We start from the raw sequence: 27480 nt of genomic DNA on the forward strand, positions 1-27480 counted from the left end.
AAGCCCTCCAGAGCACTTTTCTGCAGAGATTTTCAGATTTTATTTTCTTTGCATTTGAAAGCACTTGCATACATACAAATACACAATTTAACACCATTTACTGAAGAGCAAAAATTCTTCCTTGGGATTCCAGGGGGATGAATATCGGAATAATTAATGCTGTAGGACAGCGTGGCTTTACCCTTATTTAGGGCAGTTACCCTAGCAAAAGGGTCCATGTGGAGAAGGCTCCACAATGCATATTAAATGACCTAACCTCACTGCGTGTCCAGTGAATTAGGTTGGCCCTTGCCAAGAGACAGGTTTGACACCATGCAACTCCTGCAGCTGATTCTTGTCTCACATTTTCATGCAGCTCAGCCCAGCCCAGTCTGGGTGCTCATCCATGCTTCAGATCTATTTTATTTCATGGGATAGATGGGAGCCAAAGGCCTCTCAGCCCTTCTCCACCACACTACCCAGTGAGTGTTGCAGTCCCATCACAGCATCCCATCCAGTGGGAGAGCAAGCAATGCACGTGCTCCTCACTGTGTCTACTCCCATGAGGAACAGCTAACGCAGGGTCACTCCTTGCTAGTAGGTGACCACAGGAGGTATTAACATTGCTATTTGCACCATCTGGGGATGAGCAAAGCCAATTTGTTACAGGTTAAAGCAACCTCTGGTTTAATTTTGTTTTCTGGTTTAAAGACTTTTTTTTTTCCCCCTCTTGTGTAATATCAGTCTATCTTCTGGAGATGGCAGCATTTCTTACAGCTGTCAAATAATCCAGTCCAGTCCCTGATCTCACGACTTATTTTTTTGTTCTAATCTTTACACGGTCAGCATTTTTGACTGCATGTTAAACTGCTCATTTGGGACACTTAGCTTTGTGTGCCCATCTACTTGGTACAGAGCATATGAATATATTTATACACATATATAAAAATACATACGTATACATAAAGGTGCAGACATGGCTGGCAACAGCTCCTTTCACTTGAGTTCTGAGATCCCAGGACCCTTCCTCACAGCTCAGAGCAGGCAGAGTACATCACTTAGAGTGGTAAACTGAGTTACTATCAGCCCTGTCTTGCAAGAAAAAGTGGCTTTCCCTATCACTATAGGGTGGGATCTTGGAAAGAGACTAATTTTCTCAAGGTTAGAAAAAAAATTCCGTGAAAATTTGGGGATTAAAAAAATCACCAGACCTAAAACTAAACAAAAAGTAATCAAATTTATGAAACATAAATATTTTATCAGCTGAAAAATTGTGGAAAAAAAGTAATGTTTTTATTTTAAGAAGTCACCTTTTTTTCAGGACAAAGAGCAGCTACACTGCACTGCAGACTTTTAGAAATCTCAGGCAAAGCTGAATGCATTTTGGGCTGATTTTTCTCAGAGCTGGACAACAGGAAGGCAATTAGAATATGTATATTTAATATGTCGATCATCTATCACTTAAAAAAGCTATGATTATGAGCTGGCCCCCTCTTTTCCTTGCCAATACACTCCACCTGTTCAAACCCCATGGGCTGACACCACCTAGAAGTGTCTCGTAAAGACTTCATTTTTTTGATGTTATAATTACAGCTGCTCAGACCTTCTCTGGCAGAACCTTGTTGAAATCCCAAAGCTCTGCTGAGACGCTGCTATTTCTACTGAACCGTGTTGAAATTTTGGCCAGGATTGAACGAGACCTTGCCAGTTTTCCTGCCTGCTGGTTGCAAGAGGTAAAATCCCCAAAGCCTCCTTAAACTTCCCAGTTCTTCCCCAGCTTTCCCACTAGCTGGCTCAAATTTGGCCAGCTAGCCTTGAATCAGGTGTTTCCAAGCTGACTTATCCCCCACAAAATACTAGGAGGATGGAGACCTAGAAACCTTGAAGCTTCAAGATTGTGTCTCCCAAATGGCTGAACACCAAGATATAGGATGGTTTGTGCAAGGGAAAAATCACTGTTGCCCTGTACTCTCTTCCTTACCCTTCCTTCCTGGTCAATGCCAAAAACTGGATGCTGGCTAGAAAGATACTGGTCTGACCCCACAGGACACCTCATCCTGTGACCAAGATTTTTGTTGTGCTTCTAGTTTAGTCCATCCAATATTTTGTTGTGTTTCAGTGGTTCAGCAGCGCTGGAAGTCAAGGCTTGCAACCTCCCCTCCCTGCAGGATGACTTCTCCTGCAATGCATCAGCATTCTGCAGCCACGCTGTGGTCAGAGAGGATCCTGCATTGCCTGGGAAGGGCATGTGAGCCTGATCCAGGGCTGCTCAGAAGGTCCGTGGCACAGTCAGGCAATGGAGCTGAACATCTAACGGGTGTAAAATGCGTGTATGCCAACCTACACAGTCTGATTCAGGTCAAATAATTCAGCCCTGTCCCTCTAACAGCAAGACAAAGATAGAAGAAAACTGAAATTTCCCTTGGAAAATTTTGAAGGAATTGCAGTTTCCTCCAAGGAGATATTTTAATGAGAAATCCCCTGAAAATACTCATGGACATGGAAAACACTTCAGAGCCTAAGAATTTTTAAATTAGGATCACGCTCCTTATTAACAATCCTTTTCTCCTTTCTGCCAATGTAAGAGTTTTTAAAGTCAGTATTAAGCACATTAAAACAACAGAGCATGTGAAAATGGCTCACCACCAGGACTTTAAAAAGATATAATACATTAGTAAAGCAGAAAAGAAATGTTTCTGTAACATTTCCTTTTAAATTGCAATAAAGATTACTTCTCTTTTGGGTTGAGAAAGTCTTCTGTGTTGCCATTTTGTGCTACAAGCCAAAATGCCTAAGGACTTAATTTGCATTAGTTTGTGAATAAAAACTTGGTCAATGAAGTAAAGAAACAGTTAGAAACAAAAGTGACTTTCAAAAAGGGAAAGCCTATTTTTATCACAGAAGATCAGTGAAATGCAAAAAGAAGAATAAAACATAAGCACTGGGATGCCAGTCACTGTTTTGGCATTACTGATTTGGGGATTTTACAGAATTATAAACATGTTTTTCCTCCTCTTTAACATAACAGTGTCCCTTTAAATCTAATACAACAGAATAGCTCTCCAAGCTTGTTGTTAAAATTCACACCATATAATTATGTCAGCTGAATATCTGGATGCAAAGATTACTGAAGTAAAATAAAACAGTCAAGTTCAAAAACAGATCAGGGGAAAAAAACCCCATGTGTTTGAATTTATTCTCATGTAGCAAAACATGACAAGTATTCTGAGTTTTGAAAGCACTGATCATTCAGCCTCCGCAGGAATAAAAAGGAGCATTAGGTGCCTGGTGCCTACAAAAACCTGTCTGAAGGGCTGTCAAGCTTCATATATTTCAGCATTCACTGATTACCTGGGTTGAGGCCAGGAAGAAACTCATCCCAGAGCTCAGAGAACTGTCAACAGCTTATATGACTTTTTTTCCCTCTGGAGACATGGGGACTACTGAGATTCTTGTTTCAGTATAGGAATATTCCTATTTTTACTGTCCTTTGCAGAGGCACTCAGTACCTGAAGCAGTTCAGAAACCTTGCGAGTCAAAGCATTACAGATTCAGGACAGCGTTGGCACATGCATTTCTGTTTGAAACTACTTATCTAGCCAGTGAAACCTTAAAAATATATCAGTTTTTTAATTGAAAATTCAAGTTTTCAATATTAAAGTCCAGAGAGGGAGTACACAGCAGTGCCCTGGCTTCTAAAATAATCGCTCTAAAATGTATTACGACTGAACCATGCTGTCATTTGAGCCATGAAAGACTGTCCATGGCTTGTCACAACTCTCCTGCTCTGAATGACTTTTATGTGTTGAGCGATCGCTGCTTGGCTTGTGAAGGTCAGAGGAGAAAAACATAAGCTAGGAATCAATCACAGCCTAGAGCTGCTTTGGCCTGGGCAGCCACATTCCAGCTTCTGTATCTCTGAACTTGAGGGCAAAATTGAGAGATCGAATAACTTTAAAGGGACAAGTTTGACTTGGGATGAGATGGATGGAGATTCTTTCTGTATGTCAAGAGGGCAATACTGTGATGCCGCCCATAAGACAGCACAGGAAAAGATCACTTGGGTTTTTGAGCCTGACACCCATGGATTTTTCAGGCACTCATTGCTTTTCCATCCTGCAGGTTTTTCTTTCATCAGCCACAGCTGGAAGTACAGTCCCCCTCTTAAATGGTCAGTAAATCCCATCTGGCTCCTGGCATGACTCCATTTGGTCTCTCATCTTTTTGCCATGGTCTCATGAGAGAAGTGGACACTTGCATGCATGCACTGCCTGAAACCAGAGCTGCAGACTGCCACTGCTGTATTCATCCTGAACCTGACCTCCAGCTTCCAGACCAGGGCTGGACCAGGCTGGACCACAGACAACATGGTTCTGCTGCTGCATGCAAGTCAGCCGCTGGCATTAGTCAACCTCTCCTTGGACACCTGGAGTTACAGGCAGCACAAGCAGCTGTCCCTGGAGTATAAGCTCCCTCATACAGCTGTGACTGTTGTGAATCAGTCAGTTAATTAAGTCTTCATTTTCTTTGCTTTTGGAATTGGGTCATTTATATTTTCCTCTGAATCTAGCCCCCAAATTAATTCCTTTCCTCTCTAGACAAGGATCCATTCCCAGGACATGCTGTCCTCACTGACAGTCCTGAAGGGGTTAAACATGAATGCCTGGGCTTAGTGTCACATCGCCTACAGCAGTTCGCAGGCATTCCCTGTTATAAATTTAATCTGTCTTTAAACAGGTGCCGCATCCCCCGGGTGACTGGGATATACCACAGAGGTTATATTTGTTTCTCCTGACCCCGCAGAAGCAGCAAGCCTCTTGCTGAGCAGGTCCTAACCTCACACCAAGCAGTATTTTGTATCACTAAATCCTGGGACTGAACAGCGACTGGGAGCACCCTAACAAAACCCTGAACAAGCAGCCTTTGGAGAGTGATGTTCCTCTGAATCGAGCTTTGGGATAGCAAACACCTCTCAGGAGTGGTTTGGGTAGGTCGGACAGACAAGACGATCTCTCAAAATTCCTTCCACCATTTTTTTCTATGCCTTGTGTGTGCTTTAGTGTTAAGATGATTCATTGTGGCTGTAGAAAAGGCTCTGGAAACTAATGGTGGTTCATTGCCATGTAGGGCCATGAAGGTATATACATTACTTAAATGTCACTTCAATTTTGCTTTGGAGTTCTAACCAGGATTTCAGATGAAGACGCTTTGTGCTGCCCCTCTGAACTGCAGCTTTCACCACCAGTGATCCTGCATGAATTAGGAAGTCTGATGCAATTTAACGGTAACTGGGGGCAAAGAAGATTACCAAAGTGAATGACAGCATATTTATTCTCCATAATCAGAGTTTCTTGAGTTAGCTCCAATCCAGGCTAGTCGCTGCAGCACACCGCTTCACAGTCCAAGAGATTCAGATAACACCAGTGTGGGCACATCTGGATCCTGGCTGTGGATGTGGCCTTTGCACATCCTCAGCCCAGGGTACCAGGACGCAGATTTTAATAGTGGGTCTCTGCATAGCCACCTCAATCAGTCTTGGATGCCATAATCCTCAAATGCACTCCCCAGGTTAATGTGAGGAAGGCAGATGAAATTTCTAGAGCCATTTCCCAAGTGGTTAACCTGAAGATCCCTTCCCTTAGCACCACATCATGTCCAAGCTATTCCCTAACATCTAGGAGACTTAAGCCCTTCACTAAGTATCTGTATCTCAGCAAAGTATCCTCAGCCCATGGAGGAAGGTGACAGATCCTTTTCTTACCTTGGTTTGGAACGTACAGAAGACATGAGTCAGGAATGGGTGCTCCCAAGCTAAGGAGAGGACTCTCTTCTCCACCATTGTACATTCAACATCATCATCCATCAGCACCACATCCTTCTTCAGGGCTTTCACGGCAAAATACTGGTCTGTGCTCTTCAGCTCTGCAAGGAACACCTAGGGTGGAAACAGCTGCTCAGAAAGAGCAATGCTTTTCTCTCCAGAACTGGAAACAGCCATGTGAGGATGGGAGCTGAGCTCTGGGGAATTCACTAGGGTAGACCTTAAAATGTTGATGTTTAAGGCCCAGTTCTGCCATTACGACTTTGTAGACTTTGAGTTTGTTTCCCACACCCAGAATAGTTTTATGAAGCTGAACCCCGAGGAAGGATGAGAAGGTCTTGAGAATTACAAGAGCAGGGGCTACATGCCCGTATGGACAGGACAGGTCAGAGAGTCAAACACTTCTGATAACAGAAAACATCTTTATGCAAATGCTCATGAGATATATTTCCTGTTTTTGACTTCAAATAACAAAACATAGAATATTGCTTTGTCAACATGTGAAATGCAAATGCCCTGCACCAGATCCTCAGCAGGTGTAAACTGATGTCCACCAGTAGTTACACTGATCTATATCAGACATGACTTTTTCTCCTCCCTCCCAGTTAGCAGGAGGCCTGAGCAAACAGGCTGGGTCCCCCATGCTTCTGCAGGACTTCTTCTCTGAGAAGAGCAAAACACAGCCCAGAGGAGTCAGGACCTCTATCTATTTTTATGGGCAGGGAAAATGAGACACGGAGCAGCAGAAAAGGGTTTTCTAGAGACCACAGAGCAAAAAAGTCTCCTCTGGAAGGCAGCGCCAGTCCTGATCTTTACGCTAACAGGCTGTTAACACTGTTTCCCACAGACTGAATAAATATATAAGATTCATCAAAGAGGTCTTTGAAGTTCTCTACCAGACACTATTTACTGAGTAAGCTCAGACATGTTTTAGCCCTGACAAAAGTTTTATTTACCCTTTTGGCTACTGCTGCATTTCACTTTGTAGCACTAGACAGAGAGTAGAGCCTAGAGCCTCCCTCTGTTTCTGCAGTGAATGACCAGAAATGCTAACAGTGCTGATGCTGCAGGCACCCTTTTTACCCCTGTTTTTGTGCAGGGCATTGATGTCCTGGGGAAACGGGGGAACGCAGTACATTTGTGACTTGTGCTGTGACTTCCAAGGTGCAGGTAGACAATGCTAGATCTCATGCAGAGGGGCCTTCTTCACAGGTCTGGACCTCAACCTCCCTGCTCCAGGCAGAGCTGGAGAGACCCCTCAGGCACTGAGCTCTGCACACCCTGTTCCTTCTGTGGGGAAACGAATCTTGCTCTAAGCAAATAAGGGCACCAGGAGCAACACCTACACAGGAAACTTGTGGGTGACGTTTGTTGCAGAAGGGCATGAAATAGCCCATCCTCTCCACACCCACATGCTGCACTGCAGAGAGATGCAGACGCTTGCAGGCTTGGAGAGTCCATGTTAACACAGGGGGCTGAAGCAAGGTACAGAATCTGCTTCAATGGAGGTATTCAAGACTTGACTAGACAAACCCCTGAGCAACCTCATCTGATTAGACCTGTTTCAAGCAGCAGGTTGGATTAGATGACCTCCAGAGGTCCCTTCTTTCCAACGTAAATGTTTCTATGACATCTATGCTCTTGTGTCCAGGTTAGTCTGGGCTGTGGATTTGGGGTATTCTGGCTTAGCTCTAACTGAGATGCCTCAGCTCTGCTTCCCATGCAAACTGTAGACATGCCAAGTATTTTCAAGTATGGAAAGGCAACACAGCAAATATTTCACCAGTTTAAGAATTGGCTGCAGCAATTGTTCCAGCTCAGTTAGCAGGCAAAAAGCAGCCCTTCTTTAAGGCACAGTTTCCACCTTGGAAAGACGTGGGATCTGAGCAATGTGATACATAATGATACTCATTCTCCTTATTGGCTGTGAAAATACAATGGTGAGTTCCTCTGAAATTGCTTCATGCAGCTCTGCGCTGGCACTGAATAACACGAGTCCCCTTCCAGGGGACATCTGCAAGAAGGAGGAACAATCCACAATTCAATCCACATTCATCAAGATTAATGAGTCCACTGAAAACAGGTGGTTCTTGTTTCAAAAGCACAAATTCTTGGCTGTTGCAAAATTTGCTTTATGCTGTCGCACAGACTGGAGCTGGGAATGAGCAGTTAGCACTCCCAGCTGGGGACCTGCTGCTCTGGAGAGGGAGGTGATCCACACTCAACTTTTCAGCTAATGCTTCCGCCTCCCTCCGAGCTTGCTCAGCTAAGTTGGCAGGAGTAGCTGCACGAAGGGGGACAGCATGGAAATCTTTCCCACTGGCTCTCTGTGGATGCCCAGGCCCCATAAATCTGCACAGAAGGGGAAGTTGCAGCTTTACTTGGCTGCTTTCCTCTCCTGTCATGGTCACTCATGAGACAGCAAACTAATGGGGCACAGGGAGGGGCAAGGAAGACCTTTGTCTTAGGCAAGGAGAAGACTGAGTTCAAGACTCAGCCATGCCAGAGCAAGGGTTCTTTGAGGGCTTGGAGATGTTTTTTCCTAAGTGGCCTTCAAACCACATGCTATTTAGTGCCATAATAAGCAATATGCAGACCTATGCAGTTGTGTCTAGTACCCTGATGCTTACCTTGCCAAAACTGCCCTTCCCCAACATCTTGTGCAGGACAAAATCTTCGATGGTTAGTTTTAGCTGCACTTGGTGCTCTTCTTGCTTCTGAGGCTGTTCTCCCAAGTCTGACTCTATCAGAGACTCCCCCTTCACTGTGCCCTCCACCGGAGTCTCCCAGGAGATGCCCTGTGGCTCTGCAACACACATCAAAGCATTCAAATAAACCCCTGGAAATGAACAGAAAATCCCCAGAACGCTTACCGGTATTGTGTTTAGAGTTTTAAAAGGGTATTTTAAATAAATGAAAATGTGGTGGCCAGTAAATTGGCTCTGCTCCCACATTGCTTTCTCTCTGGAAGAAATTTTAATCCAGTATAACTTCACCTTCTTCAGTGGCATTACTCCCACTTTACAAATTCCTTCATAGAATCGTAGAATCATAGAATCATAGAATAGTTTGGGTTGGAAAGGACCTTTAAAGGTCATCTAGTCCAACCGCCCTGCAATGAGCAGGGACATCTTCAACTAGATCAGGTTGCTCAGAGCCCCGGCCAACCTGACCTTGACTGTTTCCAGGGATGAGGCGTCTACTGCCTTTCTGGGAAACCTGTTCCAGTGTTTCACCACCCTCATCATAAAAATTTCTTCCTTATAGCTAGTCTAAATCTACCCTCTTTTAGTTTAAAAACATTACGCCTTGTCCTATTGCAACAGGCCCTGCTGAAAAGTTTGTTCCCATCCTTCTTACAAGCCCCCTTCAGGTACTGGAAGGCTGCAATAAGGTCTCCCCGCAGCCTTCTCTTCTCCAGGCTGAACAACCCCAACTCTCTCAGCCTTTCCTCACAGCAGAGGTGTTCCATCACTCTGATTATTTTTGTGGCCCTCCTCTGGACCTGCTCCAACAGGTCCATGTCTTTCCTGTGCTGAGGACTCCATCTGTCTTTCTGTTTTATGGCAGCAAAATATGACCAAACCCTTCATTTCTGGCTACCCATGTTCTTCATTCCTTCTTGCTGGTTGCTGTTATGATGTGGTCCCATTTTTTTGAGGCCTTTTCAAGACCCTTGGTAAAGCTAGCATGTGAAAAGATGGGACAGCATTTTCATATTGTGTCCCTGCTCCAGATGTGAAGCTCTGATCGAGTACTCCAGCTGTCCTGGAGTGGAACTACTTAGAGTTTCTTCAATACTCCATTCACTTGGATGTACGTGAACTTCTAAGAGATCCTGTCCCTTACTGGATTTATCCCATGTACTAAAATGCATATTTGCTGTATTGTCCTAAATTGCTGAACAGCAAGAACGCTACTCAGCAGACAAACAGACCCTCAGGTAAAACAGATTTGAAACCATTTGCGGCTTTACTGATTTGCATCAGCATAGCCAGTTCTACTTGTAGAAAAGAAAGAAAATAAGCACAGATAGGGACACCGTTTATTTCCCCTTGCGGGCCAAAGGGCACTGTCCCTTAGCTCAGATGGTACCAAAACCAGCCTTTGAGGCTCGGTAGCCTGGTGCTGCACAGTATCAAACCCAGAGCACTGGTATAGGGCCCCATCCTTGTCACCTCCACCTAACCATGTACAAACTAAAAAATTAACAAAGCCTGCTGTCTCATATCACTAGGGGAAGCTACCTCTTTTTCCTGTTGTAGATGCTGGCAATGCCTGAAGCGGTGTTACCTCCTTCACAGGAACTGGGAAGCCAATTTCAAGAGGTCCATCCCTGGAGATCTGTTCAGTGTCACGCTGACAGCGAGCCTGGATTACAGAAAACAGCAAATGACTTTTGAGCCAAATGTCATGTTCTGAGCTTATGGAGTCTCTTGCTTCTTGAGTGTAACTGTCACAGAAGCCAAGATCTAGAAGAGGTCTTTGCTTATGAGAAGAGCATCTCTGTACCTAACGTTTAGGGGTTTGGTAACCTAGAGGAACCTACAGCCTTCTGTGAGATGTGGGGGGGTCTTTCTACTGCCAATATAGAGATCCCCTATTTTGCACAGGGGTCTGAGTCCCTGGCTATCTACACAAAGGGCATTTTAATTAACAACTTCCTTCCCAACAGTACTCTTTGAAGAGAAATCTGGAAAAATACTAGAGACTGGAATATGCTGCAGCCTCATCCCTGTACAGTGTCTGGATGTCACTCTGAAGAACTCCTTGCACCAGGATGTTGTAGAAAGTAAGAATTTGTCTGGATTCAAGGGTGATGAGACAAAAGCATGAAAGATAAGTCCTCTGAGGGCTACTAAACACTAAGAGTCCACCTATGGCTCAAGAAGTCCCCAAAGTCTACATTCCTGGAGATGAGAAGAGTATTTTGGGGAAAGTAGCTAGTGTTTGCCCTCTTCACCTGTCAAAGGTGACTCCAAGTATACAGTGCAAGGAGCTGTAGAGAGACAGCAGGTAGGAAATAGAGAAGCAAGAGCAGAAAAACTCCTCTTTGGAGGTTTGGCAGCACTACCTATCACATAAAGGTGAGAGAAATATGCAGAGCTAAACCTGGTAGATAGCCCCTCAGGAAGCTATAGATGGAAAAACACCTGCTGAATGGATGAAGATGTTGCCTTGGGATATTTGAATAACCTAAATATGGACGACTAGGTACCTACGGATTTTGTCCCTCTGAGGTTACTCAAGAGCTGAGAGGCATCCTAACAATCCTGATTTTGAACTAGAATCTCTAAATTCTTTTATGGTTTTGGGCTTGCGACAAGCTATTTTTCCTTCTTTTAATTCGATTTTCTGTGTTCATACAGTGTTTTTATATGACGGTAGTATCTAGATCCTCTTCCCAAGGCCCAAGTCTCTTCATGAGAGTCCATGCTCTGGGAGTTTCATTCCAAACAGATCCGAGAGTCATAGGACAAATTGCTAAGTCACAAGCATGGAGCAAGGTAGTGACAGCAAAAGGACCCAAACCAAGTTCCTCTCACTCTACCTTGGACCCTGTTACACAACATCAGTTACGAACATAATGTAACTACGACTGTAGTGAATCAGAGCAAGAGTCCATCCAGGTCATGTTCCGTCTGCAACGGGGGCCAAGCAGACACCAGGTAAAGATATAAGAAGAGTGCAGGCATGCAATGTCATCTCCTCAGAATATTCTCCAGAGACATATGGCTCAGAGATTTCCTGATTCAAAGGCAGTGCTTTTCTATTAACAGAATTAATCATTCTATTATTCCTGAATGGATTTCTCTTCTATGAACACTGGAGATTGTCACTTGAACCCATGGAAACTTTTGGCCTCCACAAAGTGCTGAGATGAGCTTAACTACCCATTCCATGAAGTACCCATTTCCTAGTCTTTACTTTGAACTTGCTACCCACAGTGCTCCACTCAATGCCCTTATTTCTTGCACTGAAACAAACATTGAACAGTTGATCCTCCTTTCTCCAGGTCGCTCAAGGCTTAAAGTATTTACCTGCTGGGTGCTCTCTATCATTGCCAGAGCTTCAGCCATTAGTTTCTGGTTAACTCCACAAAGATTTGCTACTTTTGTCTGGCACTTGTGATGGACGTTCATGCCACATGCTGAAAGAAAGAACAAGAGGTGTCACAATAGCTAGGCTGTAAAGGGTTTGACATCAGGTTGGGCAGGAACATGTGCTGCTGTTGGCCAAGAGCAGAGATCAGCCACATAAACAGCTCAAAGCCAGGGCACCTTTTATGTCTCATCAGATGGCACTCAGGTAATTTTTTGGTTCTCTATGGAGACAAAGTTTTTTTGTATCTTCCTCTGGGCAAAAGGCTACACTTCCACGTGCATCAGCCTTTGCACAGCTACAGGCTACCAAAACTCTACAGTCTCTCAGCTCAGAGATAAACTGTAATCACAAAACAGGATCTCCCTGTTAGTATAGGACTATGAAGATGGTGAAGTGTCTTGGGTCTGTCTGATAGTGGAAATAGAGCATGCAAGTTGATACTAGGAGTGATTTTGGAAGATCAGCAGTGTCACTGAGATGTTCTTTGCCTCTCTGGGAAGCGACTCTTCAGCCTCATGGACCACATATCTTTCTGTATACTGACAGTTGTCATCCTCCTTGAAGAATTATGCTCCTTGAAGGATGGTCCTCTTGACCACTCCTTCACCACCCCGCATGCCATCTCATACAGGTCTTGTAGAGAAGTGTGATAAATTAGATTTGGCTCTTCAGATTGCAACCCTCTAAAGACAACGGCTGACTTCCATGCTCAGCTCAAGCCACATACATCAGGGACTCACCATCACACTTCAGTCCTTGCCGTGCAAGGCCCCAGAGGAGCGTGCCGCAGTGCTCACAGAAAGTCGGGCTCTTGTAGTTGTAGACTTTGAAGCGGTGAGGCATGTCAATCTTGAACCGCTCTTTATGGAACTGCAAGAGAAAAGCCATGTTGGCAATTCACTCCTCTCCATCTCAGCTCTGTATGGAAAACCAAAAGCCCCCAGGCTTGTACCACAGAAGTTGGGACGTCTACTGCCCCTTTATCCTTGAGTATGACCACCAAGAAGAAACGATCTATAACTATCATTCAGATATACAAAGCTAAATTTTGTTACACAATATCTGTGCAATTCAGTGGGAACTGGGTAGTTTAATCCCTGGGCTTGATTTATCTGATCAGATAACGTGCCCTCAGCTACGCACCCAGACTCCTTTAATGCTCAATGGAAAACCAAAGGTAATTCTAAAAAATTATTCATCCCATCCTGAAATGGATGTCTACATTTGTTGTCATGAATTACTCTTTGGAAGAGCCTATTTTTCTTCTTTTAGTTTATAGGGAGTCAAAGGTGACAACAAAGTTGGATACATCTACCCTGGAGACATCAGAAGACAGGCGAGACGAATCTCATTTCTAAAGACTGTAAAAGGAGAACTGGAGCTAGGGTAGGACTGGAAGCAAACAGAAGCTGTGGGACACAATTAAGAAAAAGGGAATAGTCCTATCAAGAGTATAAGTTCCACTTTTGCCCACCAAAAAAGAAGGTGTATTATAAACTGATATGAGAAAAATAAAATAAATAATAGGGGAGATGCTAGATCTTCCACTGATTGTTTGGAAATCTCAGATAACACAGAGTGGGATGTTAAAGAACTGCTCTGAAAATTCAGTGTGACATCCTGCCTAACATCATGTAGTGAAAAATTTCCTCCAGTAAATCTCCACCTCATGTCCACGACTTCCCTGAGCTGTACTTCATACATTAGAAAAATGTCAGTCCTGATTCAGCAACTGCTTATTCAGCAGCTGCATTTGAGTAAATCAGAAGTAGGAGGTAATGAAACCACTGGGAACATAAAAAACAAAGCGCATAGATCAGATCACACAGCCTTTAGTTCAGTAGCACTTTTTGCTTCATCAGAAGTTGTTTTACAGCAAAGTAGGAAAGATCTGAGTGACACCCAAGTTTTTTAGAAGCAACCAAATAATAATACATACCATTGTTTCTCTGCTGTTAATTGCTGATCCTGTACACTTGGCTATTACTTTATCAATGCACTTCTTATGAATGGCAGCATTACATTCTGAAAGAACAAGTATGTCATGGCGTTAATAAAAAAATTCCTTAAGAAAGGATCAAATAAATAATGATAGTAACAAAATCAAAGAAGTTTCTTACGTCTGCATTGATAGCCTTGTTTATTCAGACCCCTGAAATAAACAGAGAAATGGTTAATTCTGAATTTTCTGAAAGCCTCGACAGAAGAAAGGAGAGCAACATTTATGAAAGAAACAGAATAAAACAGCTTTTGCTTTTATCAGTCTTTATAGAGCTTCTCTAATCTAAATATCTTCATTCAATCTAACTGTGGAGTGATTCTCTGTGGTTTTCACAGCCTTTTCAGCACATATTCACATTCTGAATTTCACAATATCCAAATAGCAAACTGGGCTGATGAGACATTTCTGTGCATTTGGCCAAAGACAAAAATATTTATAAAAAATAAACTAAAAATTGAAGGGAATTTTCACAGTTGGAATTACAACTGTGAACCACATCCTTGAAGTGATACAATAACTCTACAAGTGAGATGCCAAGGGTCCAGTTCTGCTGCCTTTACTGACAGCAGGAGCACAGATATTCACCAGAGAATCATAGCATCATAGAGTCATTTACTTTGGAAAAGATCTTTAAGATCATCGAGTCCAACTGTAAACCTAACACTGCCAAGTCCACCACTAAACTGTGTCCCTAAGCGCCATGTCTACACAAGAACTGGTCCCTCGGGTTAAAAGGGGAAAATGCATAGATCTATTTTCATTTACCATACGAACTCATGACAGACAGAGCAGAAGGTGGGTTGTGGAAAGAAGGTGGCTGTGAACTCGTGACACTTGACATTATGGATTTTGGCCTGTTTGATGGCTCCCCTGCGCTGGTGCAAGGAGAAAAAGCCTTCAGTCTCACAGTCTGCCAGGTCCTTTGCATCTGGGGGGAAAGGAAACAGAAGACTTATTAGGGTACCCTGTCCTGATCCGGTGCCTTGAGAAAATGCAGCTGCCAGAATGCTAAGTCACTGAAGCTAATGATTCACTCATGGAAATGAATATTTTTAAGAAATACCATTTTCTGAAACCCACACAAGGCTTGTTTGGATGTTTTTTTATCTACCATTCCTACAAGGACACTAAAATGACTTTAAAATTGGGACTCTGAGGTCCCTTGAATATTCATAATGCTGCTTTTGAAATGTAGACCAGAAATTTCCCAAGGAGAGATAATTTGCAGTTAAACATAAAATTCTAACTTTGTATAGCACTGAAGAACCATGCCCTAAAAAAGATGAAATTACATAAAAATTAATAATTATCTATATATGCACACAAACACACATGTGTGTATATATATATATACATGGGTATTTAACTGAATCTTTTAGGTGTGCATGTACGTGTGTGTGAGTAAGCACATATGTATGTTCCTAGGATATTCTTTTTTTTCCATGTCAACAATTGCTTTGCTGTTTGCTACGTCCATGCCGCTATTCACAGTTCACATTTAAACTTTTTAGAACAGCAAACAAACCAATTCTGACTATACATGCATATATACATGCGCACTTATATATGTGCTTGTGTCTACAAATCTAGATATGCACACGATATCTCACTCTCACTCTCTGTTTTGTTTTACTCATGTATTACACAGCAAGTTACATAGGTATTCTGTGGAAACTGGCCCCCCGTGTGATCTGATGCTGATCTTTCTATTTCTAATACAAACACAGCCTGCATTTTCTATGCTTTGGCCTCTCTGATATAACATACAAGGAGGTGTCAATAGGCTATTTATATTAAAGGTAGGAATGGATGAAGAAAATATCAGTATGGACATGCTATTAGCTGCTTTCAGTATTTCTATGTTTCTATAAATGGAAGGTCCTTCTAGATATCTACACCTTACAGTTTCACCCCACATCTGTGAAAGGCAGCGAGAACTTTGGCATCAAAGACAGGAGAATAAGACTGAGCATTTGGATTGCAACCCACTTTCTTCAGCAAAGCAAAATGCGTTTCACATGGAGGTAGAACTCTGCAGGCGGGATTTGGTTCCCAGTGAAGACGCATAAATGGTGGTGTGTCCCCTATCCAGGGTGACTAAGCTGCTGCTCCGTCCCTGGAGGTCTAGCTGGAGCAGGCAATGGAGCACAGTGAATGACTCCGCTCACCTTGCAGCAGAAACCTGCATTTGATCAGATGAATCACTCTCTAGGTTCTTTTCCTGTTTTGCCTAGATTGCTCTTGATCTTAAAAGCCCAACTAACGGTGTTGTCAACCGCAAATTGTATCCCAGCCTTTACATCTGCACTATATCGCACACCACTGCCCATGTTACATGCATACATAAAAGTAGAATGATTTCAGAGGGAGCTGGGTCCTTATGTATCTATTCTGTCTTACTTAGTGTAATGAGAAAATCTACCATTTTAGTGGTAAAATGGCCAAAAATCTGCCTTGCAAATCACAGAGGAACAGTCAATCTTCATCCTCACCATACAATAAAAATTGCTTTTCTGGCGTGTTCATTTCAAACTGTTATGATAGTTCCTATGAACAAATTAGTAATAACATAGGCAATGCTTTCAGTGAAGACATCATGTCTGCCCCACATAATCAGAAATCACATCTATCAATTAACAAACAAAATCACTTGCCACTTATTTCCAGGAAGTATCTTGCATTCATCAGCATTCGGCCTTGAGGTTTTAGTTCTAGCTGATTGAGATAAGTGAAAAACAAGAAAAAGAGACCAGTGCAATCATTAAGCAGTCATTCAAAGAAGCAACAATCATTACAGATGACTTAAGCTATCTCCTTTTCCCAGTGGGAACTGATGAATGCCAATGAACGCTAATTTTTGGGTTGCTTATACCCGTGTGGGGCAACAAGGCAGCGTAGGAGCAACTATAGAGAGAGGAGGCTAGATCACCTCTTATCAAACTCTTGGAGCAGCATGATAGAAGAGATAAATGTGACTAAACCACAGAAGCTGTAGGCAGGTTTTTAGACACCAGGTCAGGACCAGCACTATCTATAAAGAAAACTTGTCGTTCCCAGTGGATCCTGCAAGGGGGAAGTGGGAGCACCTCAAAAAACCCAGACAAATTCAGACAAGTGCTTAAAAGATACTGAAACCTTTTAGACACTTGGTCCTTGTCATGGTTTAACCCCAGCCAGCAACTCAGCCCCACACAGCCGCTCGCTTACTCCCCCACAGTGGGATGGGGGAGAGAATCGGAAGACTAAAAGTGAGAAAACTCTTGGGTTGAGATAAAGACAGTTTAATAGGTAAAGCAAAAGCTGTGTGCGCAAGCAAAGCAAAACAAGGAATTATTCACTACTTCCCACGGGCAGGCAGGTGTTCAGCCATCTCCAGGAAAGCAGGGCTCTATTACACGTAACGGTGACTTGGGAAGACAAACGCCATCACTCCAAACATCCCCCCTCCTTCTTTCTTCTTCCCCCAGCTTTATATGCTGAGCATGACACCATATGGTATGGAATATCCCTTTGGTCAGCTGGGGTCAGCTGTCCCGGCTGTGTCCCCTCCCAGCTCCTTGTGCCCCCCCAGCCTACTCGCTGGTGGGGTGGGGTGAGGAGCGGAAAAGGCCTTGACTCTGTGTAAGCACTGCTCAGCAGTAACTAAAACATCGCTGCATTATCAACACTGTTTCCAGCACAAATCCAAAACATAGCCCCATACTAGCTACTATGAGGAAAATTAACTCTACCCCAGCCAAAACCAGCACATTCTGCAAGTCTAACTTCCATTACAGTCAATGTGAGTGATGCTACAAGCTTACTCAGGCATTTTTTGGGCCTTCCCACTGGACCTGGAAATTCCCACCTATCTGAACCTCCGTCCATAGGTGCCTTTGTAAATCTGGATCCACTTGCCTAGGAATAAGAAAACCTACATTTAAGGATTCTTCAGCCTGAGTACCACAACAGTGCCTCCCCCACCCATCTCCAGCACAGCCTGGGCAAGGTTACCTCTCTATCTTCCAGGTGAAACAGTGCCCTTGCACAGAAAAGTGAGAAAAATTGTATTCTCTCCCCTTATGACCCTTGCAGGATGAGATATCTGGGAGCACCCTCCCCAGGTTGTAATTTGTATCGGGGAGTGAGTGGAGAGAAGATCTCAGGAGCTGCTACCAGGCTGGGACACAACAGGACCAGGATCTCCCAACTCCACTTGACCTCAGGTCTGTCACCCTTGCTGTAAGCAAGCAGGACCCTAGACTATGTGCCCCCTCTCCTCCTCACCAGGCTACTGCCTCCTAAGCCTTTGAAGCCTGGGGTTGGAGTCTTGCTGAGCAGAGCCTTTTGGTTTTCAATTCCATCCCTAAGCATCTCAATTCCTTCCAAGTTATGTGTTAAATGTGCAAATCTCTACCAAATCTTGCTCTCAGGTCTGTTAAGTGACCAAGGCCTTTTTGACTTTTCTACTCTCTGCTTAACCCAAGCAGCTTAGCCTGAGAACTGGCATGAGAAATAAAACAAAAAAAAAATCCAGGAAATCAGTTTCTCTCCAAATGTCTTTCCACTTTATTGTTATTCATGGCATGGCTACTGAATACTACATGTTAAAGACCATTATCAAGAACTTTCTTGCTTGGACTACCAGGGAACACAACCTTACATATAGCATCCTTATGAAGACTGTTACTTCAAATTTACTCCACTGTAACTCCAGTGATTTTAAAGGCATAACTCTGACATAACTCTGAAGTCAGGCAGCTGTGAATCAGTTACTTGATATTAGATTAAATTTTTTAAGCTGTTTCCTCAGAACACATAAAATAATTCACATTTAGCCACTCACATTACCATTTGTCCCCAGTGTGTTTCCGAAGCAAAGATTAATATGTGGGCACGGCTCACCTGAACCAGAATCCTTTGTAACAGAGGCCATATTTTTCAATATAACAGAAGCAGGTAATATAAATGTGCCATGCTCTTTTTTTCTGATATGCATGGAATTCTTTCCTTCAAGTCATACCCAAGTAGATTAAAAACATTATTCCTTGGATGGCAGCCAGTTCCTGCTGCCCTGCTGGTTACAGCCACAGCCTGGCATGGACACAAGGCATTCCCCTACCCCACAACAGCTCCCCATCACATCCTGCAAGAGGAGATATCGATGCTCACCCATATCTCTGTCTTCCCATTGCTCTTTTTGCACCTCTCTGCCAGCACCTTGAGTTCCACCGTGGTCTCTGAAACCATTTCAGCGCTTTTGTCCTTGACGACGATGTGCATGACCCTGCCGTTGTTGATGTGGGCATCGAAAGTGCTGTTCCAGGGTGGGTACATGGTGGGCTTCTTCTGCACATACACTTGGCCATTTTCTGTCAACAAGAAGTGGTTTGGATTGACTGGACTTGCTTCTCATCTGCACTAAGGCCACCACTCTACAGTCCCTGAGACAGATCTGTGTTATTTACCCACCCTCTCTCCAGGCAGGGTGTGTAATGGATCATGTTAGAGTGTCTTACAAGGTTACTGTGTGAAGTGAAACCTAGGATGGGGTTCATCTCACTTACCTTTAGGTGTCTACAATGTGTATGCCCATATCTGAGCTGTCTGAACATTGGGTCCATTCAGAGCCAGTGAAGAGAATACAATCAATATGAATGAATGGAGTTCGGGTGTGTTCATTTGACCAAATGCAGACATCTACCTTAGAAAAGATAATTTCCACCCTTGACTCTGTTAACTCTATTGAGTAGACCTCAAATGTAGACTCCAACACCATAGATACCCACTTCTAATCAGGTGAATCTCATCACAGATAACTAGCTACATGTATCATCTGTCCCATGGCAATGCAAAATGAAACAGGTTTGCTTCAATGCCCCCAAAAGCTGGATGCGCTTTATGATTAAGGTTCAGCTGGAGTGCATGTCCAGTCAGTTGCTACATCTCAGCTAACTCAGAGATGTTAATATATGAACTGCCTTGCAGACCTGCAACCACATCCACAGCGGTGAGTGTTTTCAACCTAGCAAACTTTTCCTGCGTGTCTTCCTCATGCATTGATTTATTTTCCTTCACAGCAGACACATCTTAAAATGGTGAAGGGTATCTCTGAGGCTTAGCATTAGCTTGCAGAGAGTTATGCCTAGTTAGTTCTCTCTGAAAAGAGTCTCAGCCAGCTTTATTTATTTCATACAGCCCATTTTATTTCATATAGCCCTGTAAAAGGCTTGGACACTGACTCAGGGTAAATACTATTTCACAGTTACCCTCTGCAAATTTTCAACCCATCAAATGCTGAAGCGGGTGGAATAAGAGAATAAAAAGCAGTTGTGTCAGCAGCAGACCTGCGACTCCTGTCTCCTAAAGACTCCGCTCCTATTTCTAATAATCCCAGCCTTTCCCTCATCCCATCCACCTGGAAAAGCACATGCAGCTGATAGCCTGGAACATGGCATGAGCTAGAGAAAATCTTTCCCTAGATGGGAGGACTAATTCCTCTGCTCAGCTTTCATATACACACCTTCAAGATGGATTAAAACTGGTAAACAAGCTCCAAAGTTATTGGAGACAGGAGAGAAGGAGAAAAAAGGAAACAGTGACTCCTGATTGTGTAATATTCATCTCCAGAAATGAGAGAATGTATATTGGGGAGAGAACAAATATCAGGGCTGTGAGATTATAACAAAAATCTCCCTTCACCACCCCATACGCTGGTTTCCTATGAAAGGAGAAACAACTGCCAGAGCCACTAGATAGATCTAGGTTGAGAAAGTAGCTTCCCGAGGAGAGGCAGGCAGGATCCTGCAACTGATACTGACTTGCTGAAATTTCACTCCACGACCCAACACCTGGCCTTCACAAAGTGGTTTTGCACTTGGTTCAATCACATGAACTTGATTCAAGCTGCAGTCCGCTCTGACCATCAGCACTGGTCTGCATCGCAAAACTGAGCGGAGATCATTCCTGCAGCGTGAAATCACTTCTCACACTTGTACTGCCCTGCATGACAAGTGGTTGTGCAGCTAAATCTTAGGTTCAAATTCAGTTTCCCCAAAGTTTAGAGCACCTCAATCTAAGGTGAATCCACCTCTATCAGTTAAGTGAGGTTGATTTTTCACATATGCAGATTTAGGCAACCATATACTGAGCTCATTGTCTGCAGGCTTAATTCATTCCCATCAAGCTTGCAAATATATATTCAATGCACTCTTTCAACAAAAGCAGACAAAACGAGACATAAAAATGAGAAATAAATTTCCCAGCATCACGGAGAACAGAAATCTCAGTAAGGATCGTTATTTCTTTGCTACATCAGTGAAACTCCACGGATGTGAAAGACAGCACTTGCAAAACAAGTGCTTTCGTTTGCATTGCACTCCAAAACATATGGCTTAAATAAACAAACCCTGGCATGTGAATGAACTGGCCAATATAAGGGATCAGACAGTCACCCCCAGTGCATCCCCGCTGACGTCTGTGGAATTCTGCCAGGGATTAATCTAACCCCGGGTTCCTGAAAAATGAAATAGCATCTGTTTTTCCTGGACAACAGCTTCCACTGTAGCTGGGAGCACTTTTCCTGGAGGCTTGCTGAGTTCAAACATGGAGCAGGATCTTTCACAAAGCAAATGTCACCAAGACAGGTGGTGAAATGGCACTGGGCCAGGTGGCTTGTGAAAGCAGAAGCCATTTTTAAAGGGCAGATTTTTTTATACCTCAGAGGCACCTATGATCTCTGAAATGGTTTGTCTTCAGTAACAAATTGCTATAACACTTCTAACTATGTGAAAGCGTTTGGGTTTTTTTTTTAAAGATTATATCATAAAATACCAGGATCCCTTTTACAAAATGAACAAGTGGAACAAAAGAAAAAGCTCCCCAGTATCTTTCCTGAGCTTCTGAAATTTCTTAGGGTGCCCTTGTTGTAACACCCTTGTGTCCACAGATGATGTGCATTACTCCCAGACCCTTGGGGTCCTCTGTCCCAATGACTTATTCATCATGGCTAGTCGACAAGGGACAGCCTTTGGCATGAACCCAAAGGTAGACTCAAGCTCCCTTTCTGGGGGAACAAAACACTTCTATCATGTACCAATGCTCTGTTTGCAAAAAAAGGAACCTGCTCCCCCCCAAAAAAAAACCCCCACCTCCTCACGCTTTTCTAATGCTACACGTGGTATATATCTGTCCCATAATAGGACATTGCAAAAGTCACAGCAGAATCATTTACCAAAATGGTTCCAGCACAGAGCTTGCAGGGATTTGGGACTGGATCTATCCTGGATTCATCTCTGTGTTTAGGCACGTCCTCTCCTGCATTCTGCACTCACCACCATATAGCAATCATTTGCCCTGAAGAAATCTTAACGGCCACGTGTCAGGATTGGTCAGGATTGTTTGCAACTCTTACCAGCTTTGCAGCTGATTCACTCCCGCTCCTTGGACGGGCCACTTTAGCCAAAATTTGCATATCAGGACATCAATATATTTTTTTTTCTGAATCCCATTACGATTGAGTAGCAAGTGCTTTGTGAAACCAGGGAGCAGAAGAGCAAGCTGTGATCAAAAAAATCACAAAGCAGGGATGCAGATATTTCAAAGATACTCAGCTAATGTTCATCCCGAGACCTTCATTGCCTTTTGCCTTCTCTAAGCCTGTTGGAGCATGACAGCTCCTTGGGATGGTCACGTTGAGAGCATTTCTGGCATTTAGAGTCGGGCTCAGCTCACTGAACGTCAGACGTGTACCTCTGAGTGGACTGTCTAAACTGCCCTCAGAGACAGTGGAGAGCACTGCGCTTTTCTAGAGTGTGATTCATCAGACCCATTATGGATGTCTTCCTCAAGATGAGATTAATCCCACCACAGAAACCCCTGTTTTATTCCCCTGGGCTATAATGCAAAAGTAGCTGACTTGCTCAGATATCAACATCCTTGCAGAAGACTGGAATTATAGGGGAGATGGATCGCACCATGGCCTCATCTTGTCTTAGTCATCGTAAGGTAAGGTTAGCCATCTACACATTTAGACACCTTCCACCAGCAGCAGATTAACACATCCCAAGAGGGATTCAGCCTACTCTAAGATGGGAGTCTGAGATGCACCAGTCTTGGGAGTTTCCTGCTGCTATCACTGACATGACGAGAAGTCCCTCTGGCTGCCCCACCATGCTCTGAGCAACAGCTAGATGAGTGCAATTACAGCCCAGAAAACAGAAATCTTCTAATACAAGGATGTCATTTTTCCTATATTCAATCCTCACTAATGGAGAAAAGTTCCCCCAAACACACTTTTTTATTGCTTGTTGGTAGAGGTATTATTATTATTATTATTATTATTATTATTATTATTATTATTGACTCTCAGGGGCACAACAATTATATCCCTTATTTAGTACATTTTTGTTTGTTAGATGACAGAAAATGCTTTCAGCTCTGAATAAGACAAATAAATATAGGTCTGTGTCAACCAAATTGATTTTATTCACTTTTGAACTGACAAGAGACTTCAGTTTGAGTTATAGCTTTCAAAGGCCTCATTAAAGCAAACAGCCAAGCCCTGCAAGAGCTGAAATAGGACATATATTCAGTAAAAAGTGAGATCTTAGGGATATCTTGTCATGCAATATTTTCTTTCCTTTTGAATTTACCAGTCACCACATCTTCCAGAATCATTTAAAGTATAATTTAAGCCAAGACAAAGTTCAATGTGATAAATGCTGACTCTTTTTTTAAAACAAACAAATAAACAGGCAAACAAAAAGTGAAATTATTAAACGTTTTAAAATTCTAAAATTTCTTTTTTTTTAAACTATTTTCACATGCTCTAGAGGTTAGAGTAATGGGGTTTCTCAAGGTATAAAAAGGGATTTTTGAGTTGGCTTAATTTTTAAAAGAATCACAGCAGTCAAGTTAGGAATTTATCAAAGATTTAAGATAAATAACAGCCAATATGAGGAATTCCCTAACACTGAAGGTCTTGATCTTCATGATTCTTGAAAAGAACTGAAGAACTTTTCATCCTCTTACTGGGACTATTTTCATGCATAAGACAGATAAGAAATGTTTTCCCAATGAGGACTCATCAGTGTTGTTCAATCAGGAAAAGTGTGCAATAATCCATATATCCAGACACAGAAAACAGCTTAGCAGGAGGTTTCACTTTCAAACATTTTACATAGTACAGCAATTACACAGATAAATTAATTCTCTCCGCAAAGACTGGGGCTGTTGACTGCTATTTTGTTTTAAATGGTGGAAGTTGCTGGACCTGTCAGTTCCTCAAAAAATGTGATAAACAAAGACAGTCCTCCCAGGATATTTCTAGGACACCCAGATTTCATCTGTCTGGAGTCCCACTGACAAACCAACAACTGCTCTTATAAAAGTGAAAGAGAATACAGCTCAGCTCATCTGCTCTGTCACATACTGGGACCTGTAATTCAGTTGATAATAACTTCAAATTGAAGACGTAGACTTGTTAGGCATCATCTTAAAATCAGATTGTCTTGCAGGCCATGCCAAACCCAAACTTGCACTGTGCTGAGATACAAAAGGCCCTTCACAAACCCTTGTAAAGATTTACCAACCTACACACCAGTAATGACACAGTAGGGTGCACACGTCTTACAAAAGCTCACACGCATATTTAACACCTCCCCACTTACCTGACTCCACGGCTTCTTTAACCATCACAGCACAGTAAGGGTTAATCACCTCCCCCTGGGATGGCAGGTAAGGGCCACTGTCATAGTTGGATAAACCAATACGTAGAAAGGGAGACATGACAAGTCCTGTGTCAAACAAAAGACAGGCGATATTTGGGAAGAGTCTAAAAATTCCCTCGATTTTAACCAGCCTCTTATCTCCGTCGGACAGGGGTACACTGGCCGTTAGTTATCCATCCAACTGGAGACTCTCTGACTTCCTCCACTGTCTAGCAAGATGATGGACTGACCGAGTGCCGCTTAACATGCATAAGGTAGCGTAACTTAGCTGTCGGCTTAACCATGTAGCTGAACTCATCATAGGACTGGAAAGACCCTCAACAGCAGCTTCGAGTACTAGTGACTTGATGCCAGCCGTCAGGAACAAGAATAACAACACACAAGCCAAACTGGGACCTTCTTGGCTGGGATAACCTCTGCTGTAATTTATGTTGAGTCACACGTTCAAGAACCCAAATGCTATGAGAATAGAAAGGGTTTTGGGAATACAAGGCTGTTGGAAGCCTGCAAGCTGAACATGAAACTGTGAAATAACTGCATACTATTTATATATAGCATGGAAATGATCTCAGGCATTCAACTGCCTGGGTGCTGAGTGCTGACCCATATTCATAAGTGAAGCTATAAAGAGAAAATTCAGCTCATATGAACCACACTGGGTAGAGAGTGGAGCAAAAAAAAAGGATCTCAGGATAACTTTAAGCAGCTGAAAACAGAAACATATAAAATCAAGATGCCAGGAAACACAACAAAGCCTTTGGGTTGGTCTTCTCTGTAGGCTCTTTCAGAGCTTCCAGAGAGAAGATTTAGTGAAACCAGAAATTATTAACTGCTGTAACTGGTGCCCATCATTGTGCCATCTGGGCCTAAGGACTAGGATTTACCACCCAACTTTTGTGTCAACTTCTGAGCTTGTCATTCCTGGCTCCCCTTCTAGTCAATGGGGAGCAAGAGGCACTTTGAACTCAGCTGCAGAGGTCTATGTCTTGGACCACCAAAGTTAAAAGACATGAGTCCTATCACCAGCTGTCACCTGTCAAATATATTGACAACAATATATTGTTCAACTACAACAGCAAAAAGTTGAATGACTTGTGGTGTGCGATGCAGCCCAAGTCTCTTCTCCTTCTTACACATAAAATGCTCTATCCCAAGAAGAGGCAACTTCTCTAGCCCCACACAGAAGAAGATCCAGATTCTTTACTGGGAATGGCATTTTCTTACCTGTAAATGGTATTTTCCTGATAGACAAGTTCAGTCTCTTGCAAGAGGGGCTTCTCTTTTCATCACAGTTGTGGACAACATGGAAAGGATTTTCTCAGCTGAAAGAACGAGGATAACTGCTCCTCTGGCTGGGCTGACTTTAAAACTTGGACTCTCTGTTCAAGGAGACAGGAGGCAAGACCATCAAGGAGAGAGGAAAACTTGAGAAACCAAGACGTAGCCCTTTGCTTGAGTGTCTTCTCTCTTACCCAGCAGTGTGGAGCGATGAGTTTCCATCAGCCCCCTGTGCAAAACTCTAGGGCGACTGTAAAACTCAGGACAACTTTCTGTTAGTGCATGGCCAGGTCGCAGCAGATTGTTGTTTTGCTTGTGTCCTGGATACGGTAAGATCTTCTCCTTCTTCCTGTTTTATAAAATTAAGACAAACAGCTACAGTTAGCACTGGGACTGAAACGCCAACTATTCTGGCCCGAGTACTCACAAGCACTGAGCACTCACACTGCAACAATTTCTGACACTTTGGCAAACAGATGGTCCATGCAGCCAACTGCAGCTATTCTCTGATAAAGATTTCGGCAGGGAAGGCTTCCCAGGAGGTTTCCCTAAATTTGTTACCCTACATAAGGCCAATCTATACAGTGGACAGTATAGGAAAACTCTCCTTCCCGTTTGAGCTCCTGCATAGGTTAGCTAACAACCAGGCTGAGTTTTCAGGAAAACAGCGAAGATTCATAAACTCTCTTGGACATTGCACTTAAAAGAGAAGAAACCCATCAGGTTTCCGGGGAAGACAGGGTAGGACAGAAAGTGAGAATAAAATCCCATGACATGTCTACTGTGTATCCCTAGGAATGCACAGGTCTTGGGCCACCAGCAGCTATCAAACCTCTTCTGAAGACTGTCCAAGGACCTCTCCATGTGCCATTGCCCTCAACTGGGAAAACATCAGCACTTTTGTGGTTTTACAGAAGCTAGTGGGAAAGGCAAAGCACCACCTAGGCCTGGATGCAGGAGATTAGGACGATTTTGTTCTCTGGATGAGAGCAGCATCTCTCTGAAGGGTCAGAAACACATTAGCCAAGTGCCTGATGAAACTTGCTCTGGAAAGGCACTTGCATTTAGATATTCAAGCACAGGTAGCTCTGTAAGGAGGGGCATTTGTGGCACTGCACAACAGTGCAGTGAATGGTTTATGAGTGGTCCATGGCACAAAAAGGCTAAAATTTCTGCCTGGACTGACAGAAGCAGAGAAATCTGATCAAATTAAGTAGGAAAAAATATCTTTAACAGGAAGAAATATATGTATATATATTTCCCCCCTCTGTTTGATGCAATTTTTTAGCCATTTCCTTTGTTTCAAAAAATAAGAAGCTTGCTTACTCTAAAGACAAAAGGAAAAACAAGTCAAAGAGTCTCTGGCAGCAGAAGGGAAATCCAAGTAGTTGCATGTTCTGTCTGTGCAATGTAGCATCAGTGTGGAAAGCTAACAAGAGCCAAAGACTAAGGCCAAGAGTCAAAACATCTGCATCATGCCTGTTTGTGTGAACGGAGATCTATTCTCTCTGCCTCTACCATACTCCACTAATACTTCTGGTGACTGCTGGGCAAGAGAAGATTATGTATCCTCTTCCAAATCCCCA

General features: G+C 43.1%; 1 protein-coding gene across 1 annotated transcript in view; it reads right to left on the bottom strand.

The window, feature by feature from the left end:
• Positions 1–25943, bottom strand: part of PRKCQ (protein kinase C theta) — a 46514-nt gene extending 20571 nt beyond the window's left edge. Inside the window, exons 1-12 of the mRNA XM_072865560.1 lie at positions 25841–25943; positions 24557–24682; positions 19059–19258; positions 16562–16622; positions 14673–14835; positions 14026–14057; positions 13845–13930; positions 12646–12775; positions 11842–11951; positions 10048–10171; positions 8431–8606; positions 5741–5914 (exon numbers count right to left, since the gene is read on the bottom strand). Of these exons, the coding sequence (XP_072721661.1) occupies positions 5741–5914; positions 8431–8606; positions 10048–10171; positions 11842–11951; positions 12646–12775; positions 13845–13930; positions 14026–14057; positions 14673–14835; positions 16562–16622; positions 19059–19258; positions 24557–24674 (1374 nt within the window). The 5' untranslated portion in view covers positions 24675–24682; positions 25841–25943. The remainder of the gene's footprint in view (positions 1–5740; positions 5915–8430; positions 8607–10047; positions 10172–11841; positions 11952–12645; positions 12776–13844; positions 13931–14025; positions 14058–14672; positions 14836–16561; positions 16623–19058; positions 19259–24556; positions 24683–25840) is intronic.
• Between the last annotated feature and the right edge of the window lie 1537 nt (positions 25944–27480).

Source organism: Ciconia boyciana, chromosome 1, assembly GCF_034638445.1.
Source record: "Ciconia boyciana chromosome 1, ASM3463844v1, whole genome shotgun sequence".
Taxonomy (NCBI): domain Eukaryota; kingdom Metazoa; phylum Chordata; class Aves; order Ciconiiformes; family Ciconiidae; genus Ciconia; species Ciconia boyciana.